Source organism: Uloborus diversus, chromosome 3 (assembly GCF_026930045.1).
Source record: "Uloborus diversus isolate 005 chromosome 3, Udiv.v.3.1, whole genome shotgun sequence".
Classification (NCBI taxonomy): domain Eukaryota; kingdom Metazoa; phylum Arthropoda; class Arachnida; order Araneae; family Uloboridae; genus Uloborus; species Uloborus diversus.
Window position 1 is genome coordinate 71,730,270 of NC_072733.1, and position 24,305 is coordinate 71,754,574.

General features: G+C 33.2%; 1 protein-coding gene across 2 annotated transcripts in view; it reads right to left on the reverse strand.

The window, feature by feature from the left end:
- Positions 1 to 4,029: 4,029 nt before the first annotated feature.
- The window catches only part of LOC129218544 (uncharacterized), a 49,545-nt gene continuing 29,269 nt past the window's right edge, over positions 4,030 to 24,305 (reverse strand). For both annotated transcript variants that reach the window (XM_054852843.1, XM_054852844.1), the window contains exons 8-9: positions 6,797 to 6,950; positions 4,030 to 4,354 (exon numbers count right to left, since the gene is read on the reverse strand). In XM_054852843.1, the coding sequence (XP_054708818.1) occupies positions 4,173 to 4,354; positions 6,797 to 6,950 (336 nt within the window). In that variant the 3' untranslated portion in view covers positions 4,030 to 4,172. The remainder of the gene's footprint in view (positions 4,355 to 6,796; positions 6,951 to 24,305) is intronic.

The following is a 24,305-nucleotide window of genomic DNA, read 5'->3' on the forward strand; positions in this document are numbered from 1 at the left end:
TTTTTGGAAGGCTAAAAATTTCAGAATGTTCACTTCTCATGACCTATTTTGACATATAAAAAAATTAGAAAAATCAAAAATAGTCACTGCCACACCTTGTCTGAACTTCAAAATAATGGCTCTTGACCAGTGAACGCGGATGGATTTCCAGTTATAAATTAGAAAATAAAATTTAAAAAATCGTACTTTTATGAAAATTTGAAAATGCAATCACAAAACTATTTTGAAGCGGAAAAATTTAGAAGAATGTAAAAAAATTAATTTAGTTTGTATATGTGTAGCGCAACCTGCGCGCCTCGGTTTTGAGCGTAAGAGTTTAGAACGAATTACAAAAAACTGATGTAGACCCGGACCTTAAACTTTTCTTTTTTTTTGGCTGCGTCGCCCGGCGTAGCATAATCTACCTCCAAAATAAAAGTAGTGTCAAATGACGCATGTTTAATCAAACTTGAGAAAAATTGAAAAAAAAAGGTAAAATTTCTCGTCAACGTGTAAAAAAGAGTAATTTTACGACTCAAAAATTGAATTAGAAAAATTATTTTCTTACAATTCCAAAACTCCGGTCATAGCAATTAATAAGCGTGTATACATTGCGTTTCATGGATTTTCTGTCAACCCCCCTCCCCCCAATGTTGGGGGGGGGGGGTCGCACCACTCCCCATTGGGGCAAAAAGGAAACCTAGGTGAACTTCTGAGCATTAAAAGACTTCTGTGCCAAATTCGACGTAAATTGGATTTGCATGAGGAACTCCCCCCATAGGGAGGCGAAAGTCACCTATAACAATTCCTAAACATCAAAGAACCTCTGTGCCAATTTTGGTTCTCTGTTTAAAGTAGTAGAGTACTTTACTCTGTTTAAAGTAGTGGACGCTTCCGGGGGGAGGGGGGGGGGTACTACGAATCTAATAGGCGTCTATGTTTTGCAGATTCATTGTAGTATTTACCCGAGGGCCGGCTTATTTGAAATATTCCAGGGCCGAATTTTCTTCCCAGTCCGTCCTTGTGGGACATATGTGTACCTTGGACCTAGGCTGATTATAGCTCTGCTTATTAACATAGTTGAATAATAACATGTGCAGTTAAAGTTATTTACCACTAGAGGTCTCAGTGCATCCCTTTTTGTTTTGTTGAAAACTCATCTGATTGAAGCAGTATTGAAAAAAGAAATCCACCATTCATAAATATTTAATCCATGTTTATAAAATGTAATTGAAATAATTTAAATAAATTTTTAAGATAATTATATATTGTGTAAAAAATCATTAAGTTTTAACTAAAGGTATTTGTATTCATATTTGGCAAATAATTATGAAATTAAAAAGTGAAAATAGTTCCGAGGTACCCCACCTTCCCCCACTATTTTCAAAATTTCAAGTCACTTTTGCAAAATAAAAAAAAAATGGACATATCTTTACTAATAATAAAGCTGGATGTCTGTGACACACATTGTGCCTAGACCCTTCAGCCTATTGTTATGAAATTTGGCACAGAATTAGTTTGCAGCATGGGGGTGTGCACCTCAATGCGATTTTTCAAAAATTCCATTTTGTTCTTTTTCGATTCCAATTTTAAGAAAATTTTACAGAGCAAATTATTACCTGGAAGAGCAAATAACCATAATGTGGACGAGCAAATTACCATTATGTGGACGAGCAAACTATCGTAACATAGGCGAGCAAATTGGCAAGAAATTCATCATCCATTATTTGTAAATATACAGGCTAACCAAATAGCCTTTTAATTTTCTACTACTGGCAAAGCCGTGTGGGTACCGCGCGCTAATTCTGTCTGTTTATTTTGTAATTGTAGTTTTTCATTCATATGAAAAACGTTTTATGTGTACAATGTTTGCATCTAATTTCTCATCTTGTCTCTGAACAAATTTCTAGGTGTATTTTTGTTTTCTTGTTTCAAAATTGAGCAACTTTTTTTCTCCAGTAATGTTTTTATGTTTAGTTGTTTTGTCTTTTCTTTTTAGATATTAAAGATGTTTAGTGGCATTAATGTGTTGCATAAATTTTTTATATTACTTTTAGTAAGAGTTAAGAATTTTAAAATGCTTGTGAGTTTTTATAAGATTTTTTTTTTTTGATATTTTGTGAATTTTCTTACATAAATTTCTTTTTTACTCATGATCTGAGTTTTAAAACATATTTTTATATTTATAACAAAGTATTTCATACCATTGCCCTCTCTTATCACCTTCAAAACTAAATATTGAAGAAACTTTTTTGATGACTTATTTTTATTCAAATAATGTTAAAATGAAACCGTTATCATAAAAATTTCAGTTTTGCCATTGGCTTCCAAAAATAGCAATAATTTTTAAAAATAAGTGGGCTGTTTAAATAAGAATAGTTTTTGATATCTTGTCTTTGGGTCAGATTGTCTTTTACTTAATAATGACTGTCCATGTCCGATCTTAACTTCTGATTTGTCAGCATTTGTTTTTACTGTTCAGATTTGCTTGAACATTTGCTAATGAAGAAACACTTCTTCAAATAACATTGGATCCAGGAGATATAGCCAAACTCTAATTTTAATGCATAAAAGACGATGTTGAGATAGAACCAGAAATAATATCATGCAACATCCGCTCAAGATAATGCTCAATAATTTTATTTTATGAAATTTTATACCATATTTATACGGCTTTCGGACAAAACACTTACTATCCTAGATGAAGAATAAACCTGGATTTTCTGTGAGTTGTAGGTGGGGATTAAAATTTAGTACATCTCAAACTTTAGTTTGGCTCATCAGTTGCCCAATGTACCATAAAATAAATTACAAGGCATTTCTTCCCAGATGTTTCATTACCAGAAATCACACACAATTTCCTTATCTCCAGTAGTCAAATCACAGTTTACCTTCTTGATGATATAGAATTTCCACTAGCCCTAAAGAGGACAAACTGGCAGAAATTAAAACTTGTACCTATTTACTACTTCACTTAAGACTTTTATGCTCGCATATCAATCAACCTACTACTTTATTGAACTGAGCCAAAAATGCTGGAAAATGATAACTTGGCTTTTATGCTCCCATATCAATCAACTTACTACATTACTGAAAACTGAGCAAAAATGCTGGAAAATGATAACTTGGCTTTTATGCTTCTATATCAATTATTGACAAACCAAATTATTGAGCTGAGCCTAAAATTCTGGAAAATGTATTCGAAGTCTTTACTTTTATGCATTCTGCATGATTCCTTTTGGTTCAAATCTTCAAGTAAGTTTATGCTAGTATTAATGAAAAACAAATATTGCATGTCCTTCCATTTTTATAAAAGGTTTGTTTTTAATTTTAAATGTTCTTATTGACAGATTGCTATAATGAGGAAAAAATACATTATCACATAACTTGCAAAAAAAAAAAAAAAAAAAAAAATGCAAATGCTACCAGAGCTTTTATATTTTGTTCAAGTTCAGCAATTTCAACATAAAATTTTAAATATTAAATTCTACTAGATACTTTGAATTACACTGATTAATTCTTTTTTGAACCATCAAAACTGATCTGAAATGTTGCGTTTTGAAAAGTCCATTACAGTTTTCACTTATTTTGATCCGTTGCTACTATTTTTGGGTGACTGGGCCTCCATAGATGCTCTATAATAGATGAAAAAAATTGCACCAGGATGTAGTCTTACACTAAAAAAAATACTATGAAGCATTTTAAATTTATTATCATCTTTAAAACTTTATGATTATGAAGAATCTTTTAATTTATTATTATTTTAAAAATGTTTCATGGTTCTAATGATATGATTATAGACAAATAACGTAAACTTTTAAGGAAATCAAATTTCTCAATAAAAGTATGCATGAATAAATAAAATGCAATGTCAAAAATTCTTCTGTTACACAACTTATGAGAAGGTGGATTTCAGTTTTCAGAAATTCATTAACACACTAAGTGGTGTGCCTACCACATTTATTTGTTTTGACTGTTTAAACATAAATGTAGAAAAAATAACAGAAATAGGTTTTATTAAATACATACACTAGATGAAATATCAGAGACTTTACTTTGGTGAGCAGATTTTTTATTGAAGGAAACTAGAGTTGACATAAATTATTCACACACTCAAAACAAATAAAATCCACAACTAAAAATGTACATAATACATTGGCTTAATATTCTAGAATAAGTTTTGCTTTATTTCCTTAAATGGAACGTCCAAAATATTTTTTAAACAAGGATAAATATTTTGAATCACCGGTTGGTGCTAAAGGTTTCTCAGTAACACTTTGCAATTCATCCTTTTCTCTTTCAGAATTAGTAAATGGTAGTTTTTGACTCTCAATTTTCAAATTTTGCCATCTCTTTTCAAAGTCTGATAGAGTATCTGTAAAAGAAGTTGTCTTAATAAATACATTGTTGGTACTAAATTCATATCAAGGATTAATTTATTTAAAAGCCAAAAAAAGGGGGGGAGGAGGAGGAGTGTTGAATATATTCAGCAGTTTAAACTACAGTGAAACACCATTTATAAGTTTCTCATTTATTCATTTTTACCAATTATATGTTTTTTAATTTAGTCCCAGCAGAGTTTAATACATATTAATGCATATCTATTATATGTTTTTCTTTTTTTTCATTTATATGCTTTTTTCATACAGTCCCTTCAGAAACATATAAATGGTGCTTCACTGTACAACTGAATTTTGTGATAAACAAATCCAATGTATAATAATAACGTGTCCTGTGGTCACTTTCTTACCAATACACTATAGGGTAACAGCACCAGTAACAGACATGCTTAAGACATTGCTCTCAGGATAACTCAATTTTCTGAGAGTTTTAATGTATTTAGACTTTTGAAACAATTTTTCTCTCATGCAACTACATCTCATCCAACGTTTGGCTGCTTCTGGATCCTCTGAATTAGTTAATTCTGTTTTTATCTGCCCCATTTTGAAAAAAGGTCTGACCCCAGTAACAGACACCAAAAATTCTGATGATAGCTAGCAACAGATAGGACGAGGAAATGATGAGCAATGGACATAATTACCCTTTTCTCTTGAAAATGTGCAAAAGTTCTTTATTTTTAGATCTAAAACCTTATTAAATTCAAATGAACATGAAACACCGGCAGACCCGGTGGTGACTGTTCATAACTTCCCACCACTGCCTTTATTAACTGGCTCATAAAATTCACTCTGAGAGCACTAGATGGTTGCGTCATATTCTTGGGTCGCAGCAACATCAGTTTTACCCATCTAAAATTCCCATCATTTAAATCGAAACTTGCGACTGTCTGTTACTGGACCCTAGTCAGTTACTGGTGCCGTTACCGCAAGACTCATGGCATTTCTAGTGTTGAGTGCTGGCTTTGATTCAAATTCCATAATTGCTGCACCCCCATGTCATTGAATACAGTCTATCAGATACAGTTATAGAATTCAACATATTTCAATCATACTTGGCACTAGTTGTGGAATGTTAGTGCATATGATGCTTATATTCTTTAGTTACTGTGCAGACTTCCCTCACCAACCAATGTACTTTCGACAACTTCCTATAACGTATAATAAATTAGTTTCCAACTTAACTACGTTCATAAGCTTGCATCACTTCGCAAACTGCAGCCTTCTTGTGACTTTTCTTTTCATCTAAGCTTTTACCAATTCTAACTTTCAGAACATAGTTGACCCAACACGATTATACAAGTTTAAAATATATATATTTTAAATTATTGTTTTTATCCTTCATTCATTATAAGAAAATTATCCTTGTTTCCTATGCAAATGATTTTTTAAGCCTAGACTGTGAAAAAAAAAATATGCATTAAATTTTAAACTTTAAATGATAAAATTTTTTGTACTAGATATTATTAAAAACTATCTTCTAAAAATAATAATGCTTATGGTCAATCAGATTTTACAATAAGCACGGCAACTCCAAATTAAAACAATTTACAGAATACAGAATAATTATATTACCAGTTAAATAAAAATGAAAAATTCTAACTAACTATCTTTCTTTCCTTTTTTATTCTTTGAAAAAAAAATTAACTGCTGATAAAACTTAATTTGCAAGCTTTTTTTTTTTTTTTTTTTTTTTTGCAAAAACAAACATAATTTTTCTAAGGCGATCCACTGTTTGTTGCATATGTGTCGTTCATTGTAAAAGTGGTTTTTCTCCATCTTTTCAAAATGCATATTTGTTTGCTAAATGTTTGCTACATTTGGTTACATCTTTTGGTACTTAGGCGAAGCAAGGCACTTTTTGAAGGATAAATATCTAATGACTAACAGTAGCTGAGCACTCGTATTTTTTTTCCTACATCAAAATTTGCAAAGGGCTTTATATAATAAGGCACATTAAAATCATTTACAAGGAGATACACTTCTTTTACAATGAAGGACAAATATGAAATTACTGTTTAATACTAAATATTGAACTCTTAAAAGAAAGTTCAAAAAAAAAGCTTTTGGTAATTACTTGTTAATACAAAGGTTTGTTATAAGATAAATACCTTTGTGCTGAAAAGTAAAGTAAGAAATAACGTCAGAAAGCACAAATTGCAAATTTGCAATTTGTACTTTTGGCGTTGTTATTTCTTACTTTAAAGGTACGTTATGTTACAGCAACAAAGTTTAATATTCCCATCTATAAATACCTATTTCTAAAATGCTGTTTTATTCCTCGAAATTTTTACTAAATACTCGTTAATACAAAGGTATGTTATGTTATAGCAACAAAGTTTAATATTTCCTTCTATAAATAAGTTTTCAGGAAACAAGGGTGCAAGGGAAAATAACTTAATTCAAAAGTACGATTTTACTTTCATCCAAATTGAAGAAATTTTCCTCTTTTTCTTTTAAGCCATTTTTATCACTGTGGTTTATAATTTCATGAGTCTGGTCTCCAATGGAACGAGTAATTTTTGTCACTTTTTTACCGTTTGAGTCTGAAAATGTTTGTTGTTCTTTTATCACCTGTAAAAATAAAATACATAACTCAGATAAAAATGTCCACAATGAACTTTAATTCAACTAAGTTAAGTGAATGATAAATGCAAAATTTACTTCCATTTCTTTAGATTTAGTTGAGAAAAGTTAAAAGTTACTAGATTACAAAAAAAAAAAAAAAAAAAAAAAAAATCAAGTTGTACACATTTTCTACAATATTATACAATCAATACAACAAAATGTATTATGAAGCAAAAATTTTATTCTTCATGCTTAGAAAAATACAAATATGCATTTGTAGAAATTTATCAGTTACCTAGAAAAAATATTTCTTTTGAAATTGTAACAAAAATTTACAAATTAAGTCATAGGATATAATTGTTAAAAATAACCTAAAATTATTACTCAGTAAAATTGTTTACTTGATCTTGCTCTTTGTCATGTGGACGCAACTATCTGAATTTAAAAACTGGAGAATTTAATTATTGCTTAAATAAAACATGGAGTGAGTGACATGAATGCTCCGGGGGGGGGGGGTAAGAATAGTCCCAACGTAGCCTATGCGTGTCGTAGGAGGGGACTAAAATAGGTGCTCGGTGCCTGGGAGGATAGCCCCCTGCCCCTGGGAATTTTATCAGGGGATCGGTCCTCCAGGTGTGGGGTTGAGCACTGGGCCAATCACTCTGCCTCAAAAAAACTCTCAGATTCAAAAATCTCAGAAAGAATTTTCCGGACTGACTCATTCCCGACAACATGGCTTGAAATTGGACCTGAAATTTGGAACACAGAACTTACGTACGCTTTACAGGAGTGAAGCACTAAACAAGTTCACTGACGGTTTTTTTTTTTGGAGTATAAAATGGATATTTTGGCAGTGTAAGAAATGAGATGGAATGGTGAAGGAATGATGGATAAATGAGACTATAGTGTTTATTATAGCTGCCATAACAAGATACACCAGTTAGGTTGTGGTTTTGTTGTCAGCAAGAGAATTAAGGACAAGGTTATTGAATTTTAATCAGTAAATGAAAGAATTTGCAAACTACGCATTAAGGGAAAAACCCAAAACCATTACAGTCATATGTACTCATACCCCCACCGAGGAAAAAAGTGGTGAGGAGAAAGACGAATTCTATGATTGTCTTGACAAGACCTACACTGGATGTCGCCCAAGTGACATAAGGCTAGTGATGGGGGATTTCAATGTAAGGATCGGCAAGGATGAAAACCTGAATATGTTCATGGGAATCCAGTCTACATGATGATTTTAATGATAATGGTTTAAGACTTGTGGATTTTGCTATTTCAAGTAATATGATGATAGGAAGTACAATTTTTAAACATAAGGACATTCATAAAGTTACATAGAGATCTCCTGATGGAAGAACTTTTAACCAGATAAACCACATATTAATAGATATACGACATAAAAGTAGTCTTCTAGATGTCCGCACATTTCGAGGAGCATATGTGGACTCCGACCATTTCGCGATTATTTCCAAACTTCGTCATAAAATTAATAAATCTTTCTATAAAAAGAGAATAAATAACGAAAAGGCTTGATATTGAATATCTGAAAAGAACCGATATATATATATATATATATATATATATTAGGGCTCGACCGATGGCATTTTTTGGCCGATTGTTTTCCTCCAAATGGCCGATTGCCGGTGGCCGATGCCGTTGGCCGATGGCAAAAAAAAAAAAAAAAAACTAACGGAAATAAATTGATAAGATTGTCAGGGATTTAAAGAATCATTTATTCATTTCACTTTTCTTCCTTTCTACAAATAAGGACTTGTAATCAAAAAAAATCAAATTTCGACCTAATTTCTATTTTACGATCACCCAATTTAAACTTCACAAGTTTTTTCAGCACATCTGTACACGCATATGTACCTAAGAACATATAGATGACCAAAATATCCATTTTGAACCCCCCTAATTCAGTTAGTTATCGCAAGTTCTTTTGTGATGTCTTTGTACGCGTAAACTTGCGTCACTCAGAAACGTTATGAAATAGTAAGTTGAAAACTCATACTTACGTAGTATGATCTAAAAGTTCGAGGACAAGCGGTATAAAACCTTACCCTGAATAGTTCACATTACCGAAGCACATCAATCTATAAAAAAAATCACCTTGAACGACTATGCACTTCTGCCAACGTTCGTATAGCTTTTAGAAGCACTCCTGGCAGCCATTTTTCGCAACCACCTGTATGGCCTCTTGCGCTACTGCTTTAACTTCATCGTGGGGAAGAAAGCAACTTTCATGTTGAGGATGCATGGTTTGATTGATCAATGCTCTGATATTACAAACAAATAATATAACTTTTCGTCGGACTTAGCTCCGTGTGACTCTTACTTGTTCCCAGCAAAAAAAAAAAAACATTTGCATGGACGCCGCTTTTTTCCGTCAGGAGAAGATAAAACTGCATCATAGTAGGTTGCGAAAAAGGCTTCCAGGAGTGTTTCCAAAAGTTATATGAACACTGGCAGAAGTACAGTCCCTCAAGGTGACCTTTTGAAGGTGGATATGCTTCAGTAATGCGAACTATTCTGGGTAAAGTTTTACACAGCTTGTTCCCGAAATCTTGGATCGTACAATCTATAAAGGATGTAGTTATGCTTCTCTTTTTTGACTGTTGTATGATGATAGAGAAAGAACAACAGCCAAGAAAAAAAAAGGAAAGAAAACAAAGACACTGATTAATAACCAACTGATTTTTTTTTTAATTGAACAGATAACTAAGATTTTAGCAATATTGTAATAATGTATAGATTATGTACACTATACATAGTTAAAAAAATTTAAAATTATGTTGTTTGATCATTCAAAAAAAAAAAAAATTAAGAATAAAAATATGAAATCGTCAACAAATTACGCAATTGAAGTGGAAAGATTGCTCGTAGACATTTTTTAGTCATGAAATTAAGCAAAAAAAAAGTAACAGATAATTTACAATATTAAATCATAATAGGAATATTTTTATACTTATTTAAAATTTATGAATAGAAAAATTTGAATTTTTCATAAAAGCTATAACGGTGACATAAATGTTTCTGAAAAAAGAAATAGCCGTGAAAAGAGTGAGGTTCTTAAAACGCAGCTACAATAAACAAACTCGATATTTACTCCAAGTTAGTAATAATTGAATACATATACTACTTGATCTGATGTTTGCACACATAATATTGAACAATTTGATTGTTTAAAATCTTTTATGAAGCACTACAAACAAGTTCAAATTAATTTTTTCAACTTAACAATAACTTGCTGACATTTAAAAAATTGCTTAATAGAAAATTCTTGAAACTTTTCTACAACATATTATTAAAAATATGATAAAAACGAAAATAACTCGTTCATTGATTTTATAAAAATACATGAAAATAATGACTTACAATAGAAAAAAATCGATCGCTGTAAATGATGCAAAAAAGATGGCGCATTACGAAATAAAGATGAAACAAGAATGAGAGATACGCAAAATGACATCTCTTGAGCAAAATAAATAATCACTAAACATTTAAGAAATGCTTGAAACGACGAAGGAGGGGCGGAAGAGGGGGGGGGAGATCACCGCTGATTTTGGAGTAACTCACATTAAACTTCGTTCCCAACTTCGGCCTCGTTCGTTTAGTACAAAACCGCTACCACCAACGCCTCGGAAGAGTTCCTGTGTCGACTTCAGCACTTCTGAAGAAAAAATTCAAAAGTCCCTTTGATTTCCGAATTATGTCACTATTCAAAAGGTCTTTAATCAATTTCTTACGTTAATGCTCTAAATTCTTCCTAAAGAATAGATTAAGTTTGAAAAAAAAAAATCTCTTATTTTATTAATAGTGTTAGTTTTAAACAACTCGGAAGTGCAACTAGAGTTTAATTTCAGAAATACAGGGAGGGGGATGGGGGCACGCAAGTGTTCTAAAAATTACCGTCGGTTCAACGAGAATCTTACAAAATGACACCAAAACCGGTTTCGCCATCTCATATTTGTTTCCATGGTCTCCAATTCGGCAATATACACTCCATAACAAAAAAAAAATCTACGCATTAAAAGCAATCATCCGATGACTTTGAAATTTTGTATGCATGCTTGTTTTGACCAGATGTGCAAATGATAAAAATTTGGTGTCCAATGAATGAATAATTTGATCTCCAGCACATCGAAACTGCGCATCCAGCAGATGTATATAAAGAGCAGTTCTTCAACAGTTGTTAAAACTTTCGGTTTGATTGCGATTCAGATTACTTACGATGATAACTACTTGATAACTTACGATGTTTAAACGAAAAGCCGAAGGGCTAAATTTCGTAAGTCAGTCAACAATGTTACATGCTTATACAAGCAGAGATAATATCACACAGTGGAAGGTGCAGAATCAAATGTTAATGTGAAGAAATGAACATTGGAAACTTGTTAAAATCTTACCAAAAATTTATTGGTCCATAGTAACTAAAATGAATAAACTAACAAAAATAAGTTCATAAGAATAAACCCTGGCCATAAGTGGAGGCGGAGTTCGCAACTCCCCAACACCTATCGGACCTAACTCACAAGAGGCTGACGAACACAAAAAAAGAGAGAGAGAGAACGATTGGAATCGTTCACTATTTATACTTGCCTCATTTGTATATGATTGGGCATCAAAGGATGCCAACCTAAAACTGAAACTTTACACGTGCCGAAAGAGTTGACAAGTTAATCTAATTTGAATAAAGTAAATTTTATATTACATTACATTAGGAATGATAACGCGGATAAATATCGTTTACCGATGTCTATCATATCCCCCCTTCTCATTCAGTAATGTTATTAAACTTTAAATTTTTATACAATTTTAATAGATTCAAAAATAACCCAAAAAAATCCACAAAGGGCCAGGCTTAATCTTTTACAAAAATTTAACAATTCAACAATAAACAAATATGGATATATATCCATCATAATACATCATCCATCAGCAGATGCAGCTCAATGCATCACCGCTCATTTGATTGAAGTCCTTTCTCAAAAAAGTCCTTCTTGCCTATTGATGATCCACAGTCCAAGGAACTAGTAGTAAGTCCAAGATTAACATTTCCACTGCAAACTATCTTGTCAAACTGTAATTGACAAAAATACTCGAAACAGTATCTTTGAAAAGATGAGCACAATGATTTGAAATTTTTTTTTTTTTTTTCACAATGACAAAGTTGTTTAAAACGCTTAGTTTCTAAAGATAAACTCTTATCATTGAATCAAATTCCTCCATCTCAAAGATTAAACCAACGAGAAATTTGAAAAAGAATTTCAGTTGTTACAAAAATATTTATACTTTAATATCCCATTATATTTATTATACTAAACAATTTTATACCATTAAAAATTAACAAAATATTTGTTCACAAAAACGATTCAGTTCAAAACGGGTCTGCGGCTTCGTAAAAATATCGGCCCTATTGGATTTACTACCTACATGTTTTACGGTAAAAATGTCCCGTTGAATCAAATCACGAACAAAAAATAATTTTACATCAATATGTTTTGTACGGTGATTTTCAATCGGAGATTTAACAAAGTCAATGGCCGATTGATTATCAACGTACATTACAGATTTAATTTTACTTTTTCTAACAATTCCCCAGCGTAAACATTCGTTTAATACACGGTCAAACCACATAAGCTCTTTAGACACTTCACAAAGGGCCACAAACTCACTTTCCATAGTGGAAAGGCTAATACAACGTTCCTTGAAGGTTCGCCATTCAATCGGCGCATTATCCAACAAAATTAACTGCCCCCGAGTTAAGTTCGATCATCTCGATTAGCTGCATAATCGGCGTCAGAAAAAGCTATTAATTGGGTTCTATTACAATTTAATTTAAGTTTTAAATCTTTTGTTTGAAAAACATAACAAAGAAGTTTTAAAAGACCGTTCCAATGAATGACACCAGGGTTGCTTTGAAATTGACTGAAGATATTGACCGCATAACAAATGTCCGGTCTCGTTCTGCTCGCAATGAAAGAAAGACAACCCAACAAATTACGATAAGGAATCTTTGACATTTCAAATTTTTCATTTTCTGTATTAGGACAATTCGATTTCGAAAAAACAGTACCTTTACAAATCGGCAATGATGAAACCGGAAAATTAAAATGTTTGAACTTTTCAAAAACTTCAATGATATATTTAGTTTGAAACAAATTCAACCCATTCTCAGTTCTTTCAAATTCAACACCTAACAGTTTTTTCGTTTTCCCGAGAACTTTTAAGTCAAAATTTTTCCTAGGTAAATTTAAAACATGATTTAAATTCTTTTCTCTCCGTGCGAGCAAAACAATATCGTCAACATACAACAATAAAATGACACATGAATTATAAATATAAACACAATTACATTTTTCAAATTTCTGAAAACGAATTTTCAATAAAACACTGTTTATCTCAAAAAACCACATACGGCCACTCTGGTGCAAACCGTAAATTGCTTTATTAAGGCTCTTCTATACCGTCCATCTTGGTTTTCGACGCTAATGCTTTCTCTACGGGAAAATCTGCTACCTATACAAAGCATAACACGAGAAATTACTGGAATATTTTCATGCGGTTTGTTTTAAACGATGGCTATGACTTAGAACTAGAGATGCTCTTTTTTATTTTTTCTGTAGTTATTTTGAAATTTTTTTAATAACATTTTAAAACTTTAAACGACTATTTTCACACGTTTGAAAAATGATATGGAAAAACGGAAAAAGGAGCGCAAGAGATTGAACATTTCTCTTTAAAAACATATTTTGAGTTTGTTTCTGAGACAATTTGTTCTATTGATATTCTCCACGGAGTAAAGCCTTATTTTCGAAAAATTGAGAAAAACTGCGAAAAACACGCCTTCCACCAGACCACACCCATTTCCCCCCACTTTGAGGGACCACTTTCTCTTCTCCCCCAGGGTCTTTGGCTGCTTCTCCGCTTTTCCCCTCTGCCTCGCCACAGGCCTCGCCAGGCAATAAACTGGATCCCTACTAATGACCATTCATTCTTTGTCGTTTTTTGTGTTGGTCTTGTATCTATGTGACTCGACGGTGACATCCGTTCTAAAAAGAAAACGCATTTTTTTTTTCTTTTTTCGAGTTCCTCGATAAGTTTTTGAAATTATTTAGGTGATATATTTTTCAATGCTGTTTTAATATAAGTACACCGTTTGCGTGTAGAAGTTATTTTGTTTAAAGAATCTGTGTAAATTACTGCATCTTATAATGGGAAAAAATGTGAGTCCTCTCGTTTGAAGATTCATATACATATTTCAAGAATTGTCATTGCTTGAACTTTTGTCTTAATCATTTGCGCATAACCAAGATCAAAGAGCTCTACTCAGGTCCGCGCCAAGCCTGATCAACGCCGTTGTGCAAATGTCTTTTGAGCGCCTTTATGCAGTGGCGTTCGGCGAAAATATAGTTAACAGCTGGATTGACGTTTTGTAGACCAATATGACGTAGAAAAAAATACGTTTGTCATTTAATTGATTTTGAAAAAAATGTGTATTTAATTTTGGATTACAGTGCACGTGTGTGATTACAGTTTCACTTCATATCTCGAACTTATTTCGAGTTCAGTAGCTCCTCTGATATGCTAATGCGTTTAGGAAAAAGAAAATATTTTAAATATTAACAATTCTAAAATACGGAAGGCATTGAATATGATATCTAAAACAAATACATTGTCCAAAGCTCTTTTTCTGACACACAAATAGTTAAAAAAAAAAGGAGGGGGAGAGGAATCGAGTAATTATGGTCAAGTCGTTACTTTTTGGAACTAAAAAGTTAGCCAAAATTGTAGTCTACAATATACAAATATTACGCACAAGTAAAATATATGCAAATACACTTACCATAATTTTTATGTATGATAAAATGAAATAGTCGAATTTCCGCGAGCAATAATTTAAAATCACAAAGAGACATATTGCACAAATTATAGTACAACATATTCTCCTCAAGATCCAAAATGAAGAATAGAAAATTTCTCGCGCCTCATATATTCAGCTTCGTGTACTATTAACCCTAAACAGCATACACGCCTCCACACGAAGAAGAAAAATGCTGATGTATGCATTAACTAGCATCACGTGATTTCAGTGTAAAAGATTGCACTCTTGAAAAGCATGTTTAGACACACAACATGGCAATAATTTTTCATTTTACATAGGCAGCGAGAGGATTGCTTGTTTCAGTGAGCAGTGTAATTTCTCCGCCACCATAGGATATATAATCAGGGCCTGAAGAACTCACGGTCTGGTAGGTCCATGGACCTGGGCACCACAATTTTAGGAGCACCAAAATGGGGGTAAATTTCTTTATTTCTTCCCGTTTTTGAAAACTTCCACACAAAAAAATTGCAGATATTCCTGTGAGAGGGGGCACCAAATTTTGCCAGGGCCTGGGCATCACTTTGGGCTGAGCGGGCCCTGTTGGATACTGGATATAATGAAAAGTTCTTTTTTTTCCTTCTTTGGTTGGAGAGATTCCCCCCATTTGGAACATTTTTGATTGGTAGTGAAAGGCGCCGTTTTGACTCTGGCGCCGTAGTGCGCCTCACGACCTCGCACATAAGGACGGCGCGACCATGGATCTACTCTCTTAATTCACAATGGTTTTTTCGAACTCTTTAATGTTTCATTTTAGATAAAGGTTTTTCTTTTTATTATTTTTTTTATTTACAATATCAATTTATCAGTCATTATAATTGTGTGAAAAAAAAGGAAAGAAGGAGACTGCGAACAAGAAAGTTCACTATGGTAATACTCTCATCAGCCAGTATCTATCTTTTTCCCAGATAATTGTTTTTTTAAATTTTCATATTATTTTGTGTTCCTCCTGTACTCAAAATGGAAAGGGATCACATTTGATTAATCCAATATATATATATATATATATATATATATATATATATATATATATATATATATATATACATACACAATTTCATGCATTTTTTCCTCCCCTGTGACTTTAGAGCCACAGGTGAAAGTATTTTTTCGAAGAATCAGCAAAGTCAGCACCTCGTATCAAAATGCTTCTCCTTTAAAGATTGTACATATTTCAATAATTATCATTACTTTTATTTTCGTCTTGATCATTTGCGCAGGCTCACAATCAAAGAACTCTATTCACAATTTACAACGCATTTTCCGAACTCTTTTGATGTTACATAAAGTCGATTTTTGCAAAGCGAATTTGTCTATCTTCGCAACTGCGTGAAAAAGAAATGAGACTGCGAACAAGGAAAGTTGAGTGTGGTGATACAGCCATCAGCAAGTAATTTAGTACCTCACAACCTTTTTTCTACGATCAATGTTTTTGAAATTTTCATATTATTTTGTTTTCCTCCAATCTCCAATACTCAAGGTGGAACAGGATCATATTTGATTCAATCAATTTCATGTATAAAATGATGCTTTTCGGCCAGATAGCTATTTAAAACCTCAAGTGGAAGTATTTTTTCAAAGAATCAACAAAGCAATGACGCCTGCAGCACTTCATATAAAAATAATTCTCGCTAGTACAAGAAGTATCATCAGTTGAACTTTCGTCTTGATCATTTGCGCATGCTCACAATCAAAGAACTCTATTCACAATTTACAATGCATTTTCCAAACTCTTTTCAGGTTACATAAAGTTTATTTTTGCAATGCGAATTTGTCAATCATCGTGACTGCATGAAAAAGAAATGAGACTGCGAACATGAAAGCTCAGTACGGTGATACTGTCATCAGCAAGTATGATTTAGTACATCAACAGGGGCGGATCCAGAAATTTTTGTAAGGGGGGTCAAGTTTCAATGGATATCGTTATTATTCCTACGTAAAAAAGTAGCAGTTAATCAGGGTTGCCCATCATTCCATGCAGGAGAGCGTACCGCCTCATATGCTTCGAAGCACTCCCCTCCCCCCCAAGTCAAAACCCATTCAAATTACCTCCCCTCCCCCTAAATTTTCAATGCCACAGCCTGAGCCATGAATCATATTCCCTCAAACTTTCATCAAAAGTCACATTTCTTTCGGCAGATATGCTGGTCATGTCACCGTAAGCTTTGGTTATATGAGATAACATCTATAAATAGTAATAAAAAGCACCCATAACACGCACAACATGTGGTTTGAGGGAGAGGAGAACTGGGGAAAAAGTTAAGCTCATTAGAGAAATTTGCGCTTTTGAAAATGAACAAAGAAATCAAAATAGCAATGCCTCAGTAAACAAATCCAGTCAATTCTTTGAATTATGACGCGCTAAAAAGAACTACCTTACAGAACCGAGCAAAAAAAAAAAAAAAAAATGTTGACATTGATTCCATGTACTATTTTTTCGGATGTAAAGAATTGAAGTTTAATAATAATCATAATGACATTCTTCTCACAGGGGGTCGGCTGACCCTTTGACCCTCCCCTGAATCCGCCCTTGTACCTCACAACCTTTTTTCTCCGATCATTTTTTTTTTTTTAATTTTCATATTATTTTGTTTGCCTCCAACACTCAACATGGAACAGGATCATATTCGGTTCCTTCAATTTTATGAATAAATTGGTGCTTTTTTTCCGCCCAAATGACTCTTTAAAACCCCAGTTGAAAGTATATTTTTTCTAAGAATCAAGAAAGCAATACGAATTTTGCAGGGCGAATTTGTCAATTATCGTGACTGCATGAAAAAGAAATGAAACTACGAACAAGAAAGGTCAGTGTGGTGATACTATCACAGTAATTTAGGGCTACAGTACTCTTTCCTCGCTCTTTTTTTTTTTTTTTTTTTTTTGAATTTTCATATTATTTTGTTTGCCTCCAATACTCAAGATGGAACAAGATCATATTTGCTTCATTCAATTTCATGTATAAAGTGATGCTTTTTTCCGCCCAAATGGCTCTTAAAAAAAACTTTCAATTAGTGTTTTAAACACTAATTGAAAGTATTTTTTTCAAAGAATCCAGAAAGCAATGACGCCAGCAGCACTTCGTATCAAAAACATTCTCCATATTTCAAGAATTATCATTAGTTGAACTTTCGTCTTGATCATTTGCGCATGCTCACAATCAAAGAACTCTATTCACAATTTACAATGCATTTTCCGAAATCTTTTCATGTTACATAAAGTTTATTTTTGCAATCCGAATTTGTCAATCATCGTGACTGCATGAAAAGAAATGAGGCTGCGAACAAGAAAGTTTAGTATGGTGATACTGTCACAGTAGTTTAGGGCCACAGTACTATTTTTCCTTGCTCATTTTTTTTTTTTTTTTTTTGAATTTTCATATTATTTTGTTTGCCTCCAATACTGAAGATGGAACGATATCAATTCATTTGATTTCATGTATAATTTTTTCTCACCTTTTGCACTTTGTTTCCCCACTTTGGATAAACAAGTCTTCTCTTTTGCGTACAGCGAATTAGACTGGGAACAAGAAAGTTCCTCATAGTGATAATTAATTCGGCACATAAATTGAGTGCCTCACTGTCTCTCCTTTCGAATAATGCTTATTTAATTTTGTGTCTTTTGCAATCTATTTTTTCCTATAATTCTCGATATTGAACATGATCATACATTTGATTCATTGAATCGATGCATTTTTTTTTTCTTTTTGTCATATGACAGTTTTCAACTCTAAACGAAAATATTTTTCGAAAATATTAACAAAACCATGTTCTTTCCTTTTTTTAGGATTTTTTTTTTCTCGTTTCATGATTGATGGCAATCTTTTTACAACAGCGTAGTTGTTGGTACACGTAAATATTTTTCGAGACGCTTTCATGATAGATAACGTTTTTCATTTGTATACTGTGCTACTCATATTGTTTAACGCCACTCTATTTTCATAAGGAATTTTATTTATTTCCTACTATGTGAACAAAATGTTTAAATAACAGAGAGTGTCAAACTGAAAGAAAAAAACATTCTTTGCCTCAAGATCAAGAAATCAAATTTTTATGATACGGAAATTCCTAAATACCACTTGCTGACTATTTTGAACCACTGTACGCTTTCTTACACTTCATTCATTCTTTCGAAGTATATTTAAACCATTAGAGTTCAATTACTTACGTTTTATTATATGCATTGGTAAAATTTGTGAACATATAATTTTTATTCTTTTAACAATACGCTCAATGAATTGAAATTATCTTAAAATGTTGATGAATAGGCACATCGACGAAAGTTTGAATTGAAGTAGGCTTTTATCCAAGAAAAACAACAGTAAAATTCCCAATTTGCATTCAGAGCGTGATAAAGGGCTTTTGTACGCAGTAACATGGCTTTTCTCAGATTTAAATCAAGCGTTGATTCTGCATGCAACTGTCAAAAATACTAAGCTCTGCAATAATTTGCTTTTAGCATTACTGAGAGGTGTCATTTCATTCTAATTATTTAGTACACGTGTATAAATAATGAAAACCTTAGTGGGTATTTATCAGTGGCGCACACTAGGGTCCAGGGGGTCAGGACCCCTCCCATAGGTCTTGCTTTTTTCCCCGATCGATTACGATTCTATATTTTGTGCGTGAAATAATTTCAAACAAAGGTTACAATAACTTCTGTTTTAATAAGTGAAAAAATAAAACCCGCATGTTAAGAGATTTTTTAAAATATTGTGCACTTAGCCTATGAGAAGAAGAATGGGGATTATAAATGAATACACAGTAATAAGTATGTTTTTAGTTTTGTGATTACAAATTGAAATGAGATCCTTTGAACTTGAATTCATTTTTTTATTATGAGAAAAATAAAAGCGTAAATTATTTAATTTCTGGTTATTTCTTTACTTAATGCTAATTATTTATTCATTAGCTTATTTTTTACTGTTTTTTGTTCTCGGGAATCGATAAAATCAAGTCAATATGTTTGACGGCGTAATAATGGAATGAGACTTTCGACCTTGGACCCTCCCTTTAAAAAATTCATGTGCGCCACTGGTAATATGGTATCCTTCTGAACACTAACAAGACAACAGCATTTTTTTTCTTTTCCTGTTTTCTATCGTGCCAACATGCAGATTCTTCAGTTTCTTTATTTCCTCTTTTGATGCGCAGAAAATTCATAGACAAAACAAAAGCATAATTTTCTAATTAAAAACTGCACAGAAAATCCTTGTACAGAGCGCGATTGTTTTCGAAAGATTTACTATTTATGCCTTTTTATTAATTGTTACATTCATCAAACTAGCTATCAGCAAACCTAACTACACAACTACCAAATGTTTTTATTTTATGCTCACACCGACATCCGCAGAAATTCTTCGACATTTTTCTATGATTAATTTGCTTTTCTTTTCAAGAATAGTTTCAGAAATTTCTGTAAAAAGCAAAGCAATCTTTTATCGATAAAGTTATAAAGATCATCAGTGTTCCGCTCGCCCTCTCCCCCTCAATTATATATTGAAAAATACATAAATGAATGAACTGAACGAATAAATATAAAACAAATAAAAAAAACGAAGATTATGCCGCCCATGAATTGCAAAACAAATACAGAATTCGATTCGAAGAGTAAATGTGTAGAATTGTCCCGCGGTTCCAAAGTTTTCAAGTGAGAAGGGTGGTAGAATAGAATAGGAGAATTGGATTCTTTTTTCTTCACCCTCATACTACACCCTTCTACCCGATCTGTTGTCGTGGTGGGAAACAGGCCGGAGGGGTGGGGGACATGTTTTGGAACAGAATCCTTCTTAGCTCGCTCTCTGCCCTCGTCCGACCGTAAAGGAGTACCGATGGGGACAGCTTAGATTTACGACTGTCCTTTCAACAACTCAATGATTGACGTTGTCCATCATGAAATCTGACCAATTAGCAGTGCAAAAAAATCGAGTTAGCCCCTCCCAGATACACCCCCTGTGTTGCCACAGATTTCGTGTTTTCGTCGAATCTGATTTTACGGAGAGGTTTAGAAGAGCCTTAAGCTTACAAACTAGATTTTCTTTCCCTTCTATTGAAAAACCCGGTGGTTGTCTCATAAAGATGCATTTTTTTAGAGGTGCATATAAATAAGCATTTTTTACATCGCACTGCAAATCGAACCAACCTTCTGATATTTTCAAGGAAAAGAAAAATCGAACCAATGAAAAATGAATCGTCGGAATAAAAGTCTGATCGTACGATTCAGGGGATTGTGCATATCCCTGAGCAACAAGTCTCCCACGATACCTAACAATTTTTCACGATTCATCTCTTTTAACATTAAAAACCCATCTTGATCCGATTGGTTTTTCATTTGCAGGTAAAGGTGTTAAATCCCACACTTTTCTAGAATGCATAACCTCTAATTCATCCCTCATTGAATCTAACCACTGGTCCTTTTGCTTAGATTTAAGAACCTGTTTGTAATTCTTAGGAATTACAATTTCATCATCTAGTCATAAGTTACATAAATTAAATGAACAGTTTGATCAGAAATTTCACCTTGATATAAATTTTTACCATTAAAATCAAATAAATGTGGCTTAAACAAAATAGCATTTTTAGAACAATATTTTTCAACATCATTTAAAGAACGTAATCGTTTAGAAGAATGTTTCTCATAAAAATAAATATCAGTACGAGATTTATCTGACCTTGGGATTGCTTTCCTCACCCATTCTGTTTCACGCAGCTGGGCGCGTGGTGGGTTTTCCCCATTTTCACTCAAGTCAGAATTCGAATCTGATTCATCCCCCGCTCGTCTCGCTTTCACTCTCATCAGAAGATAAGAATTTAGACGGCGTACTCGGGCTTTCACTTCCGTTATCCGATTCGGAATTCGATTCATTTTCTGAATTTTCAGAATCTGATTGAATATTTGACCATTTGAGACAGGGACCCAGCACAGCTCCACTAGAGTCACTCTCTGATATATTTTTAAAAGCTACTTTGTAATAAACATTTTCATTAAAATTTACATTTATACTTTCAAAATTTTTTCCGCTTTCGGGAATCCAGATACGAAAACCCTTAATGTTAAATGCATAGCCCAAAAATATACCTTTTTTGGCTTTAACATCAAATTTATGTCTTTGCTGACGGGGTGTTCCAAGATAACACAAAACACGGAAAGGTTTGACGTGCCTAGCACTTGGCTTACGTCCACCATATAACTCAAAAGGTGTTTTAGTTTGTCCTGAGTGACAAATCCTATTCCAAGTACAATTGAAATAAAGCATAGCATCCGGCCAAAATCTTTTACTTAGCCCGCTTTCTTCCAATAATACTGTTGCAGCATTAGCGGCTGAGCGATTGTACACTTCGGCCAAACCGTTCATCTCTGGACTGAAAATATTGGTTAACTCATGTTTTATACCGTTATCCAAACAATAATTGTCAAAAACTTTATTTACGAATTCTCCCCCGTTGTCAGTTCTAACAGCTTTTACTTTAAGATTTAAAAATCTTTCAGCACGCTTTATGTGCCTTATGAAAGTTTCTGGTACTTTGCTCTTTTCACTAATTGGATACAAAGCAGATTTACGTGAAAAATCATCAATGATTGATAAATAAAAACGTTCCCCCTTATTTCCCTTAATATTACATGGACCCCACACATCAGCATGAAGTAATTCAAGGGGACACTTGGACCGTATTTTACCTATTGGTTTAAATGAAACACGTTTAAATTTACCAATTTTACAATTTTCACAATCTATTTTTACGTTTTTGAATTTAGGCAGGCCATGGACACACTCAAATTCACCGCTCTTTCTGATACTATCGGTGTTAATATGTGCCAGCCTTCTATGCCCCAATTCTAATTTTTCTACATTAGAGCATTCAATTTTCTCATTTTCGAAATGATCATTACTTTTATTTGGTTTTATACTTTCTTGATACGATTTATTATACAAAATTTGAGGTTTTACAAAATAAATGCCATTTCTTAAAATTGCTCTAAATATAAACCCATTTCGACCAGATATCGCCACGGAGCCGTTTCCCCCTTCAAACTTAGCACCCCCCTTATCGAATTTAGTACCCGATAACAAATTTTGACGCAGATTAGGAGAGTACATTACATCTTTTAAAACAATGATAGTATCATCAAACTTTAATTTCACAGTCCCATCCCCAAAATGGGGAAAGTTTCATTTCTAACGGCTACAGCCATTTCTTTGTTTCGCAATGGTTTAAAGTCCTCAAAAGCACTACGAATATTGACGAAATGATGGATGCAACCAGTGTCGAAAATAAATTCATCTGGGTCTTCTGATACTTCATTTAGATGTACTTCGGAAATGAAAAAGTTCTGGTACTTACATGCTTCCTTTTCCACTGATGGGGAACTGCACCTTGCAGTTTTCTTGTTCGCCTTCCTCTTATTCCGGATTGGTGATCTTGACTTTCTGTTTCGTTGTTCGAGGTCCTTGTCAACCCTTTTATTTTGACACATTCCTCTTATGGCCGGGTTTATTACAGTTAAAACAAATTAGTTTCCCTTTTACTCCTTTCTTGTCAAAATTACCCGGTTTCTTTACAAAGTTAGCCCTGCCGATAATTTTATCATCCTCATCTTTTAGTCGAATTCGCGATTCCTCGGCAATAAGTTCGCTGACTACTTTATTAAATGTGAATTCCTGTGCAGTAGTTCTAAGAATAACTTGACAAATATTGTCAAATTCTGAGGGCAAATGACGCAAAATTTGAAAAATCAAATAATTTTCAGAGAAATTCGCGTATATAGCCTTAATTCTTTCGAAAATTTGCCGAGTACGGGCAGCGAAAAGATTTATCGACTCTTCCTCTTTTATACGACATTGGGATAACTCTGAAAACAATGTCATATGCTGACAACGATTGTCAGGAAAGAAGTGATCTTTCAAAGCCTTCCAGGCATCAGCCGCGTTGACCTGATTTTCGATTATCTTTTTGAAATTTTTCTCCAAATTTAAATAAATTATGGATAGGGCCACATCTTGTCGATTTTGAAAATTACGAATCTCTTGCTCAGTAGCCTTTTTTTCATCATTAGAAAAAGGTTCTTTTTCAATGCCATTTACAATCTTCCACAGACCTCGTTCCATTAGGACAAATTTGATATCCGATGACCAACTCACATAGTTGTCAGACCTTAATTTTTCGATAGGAACACTCTGGGATGCCATGATTGATAAGAACACGAAAAACGCCAAAAAATAAAAAACCTAATTTCAAAAAAAAAAAAAAAAACAACCAACAAAATCTCAAAATATCCCCGAAAAAAAAAACCTAAATAGTGCAACTGTTACAGCTTCCCCCCTGGAACAAGTCCAGGTCTTCCGCTGAATTTAGCAGCCACTATTCTGCCTAACACCAAACCAACTATATCCCCCCATAAAATGCAAACGAAACGTCAGAGAAAAGTTTACACTACACATGGCTTAAAGATTCGATACAAATTTCCAAAAA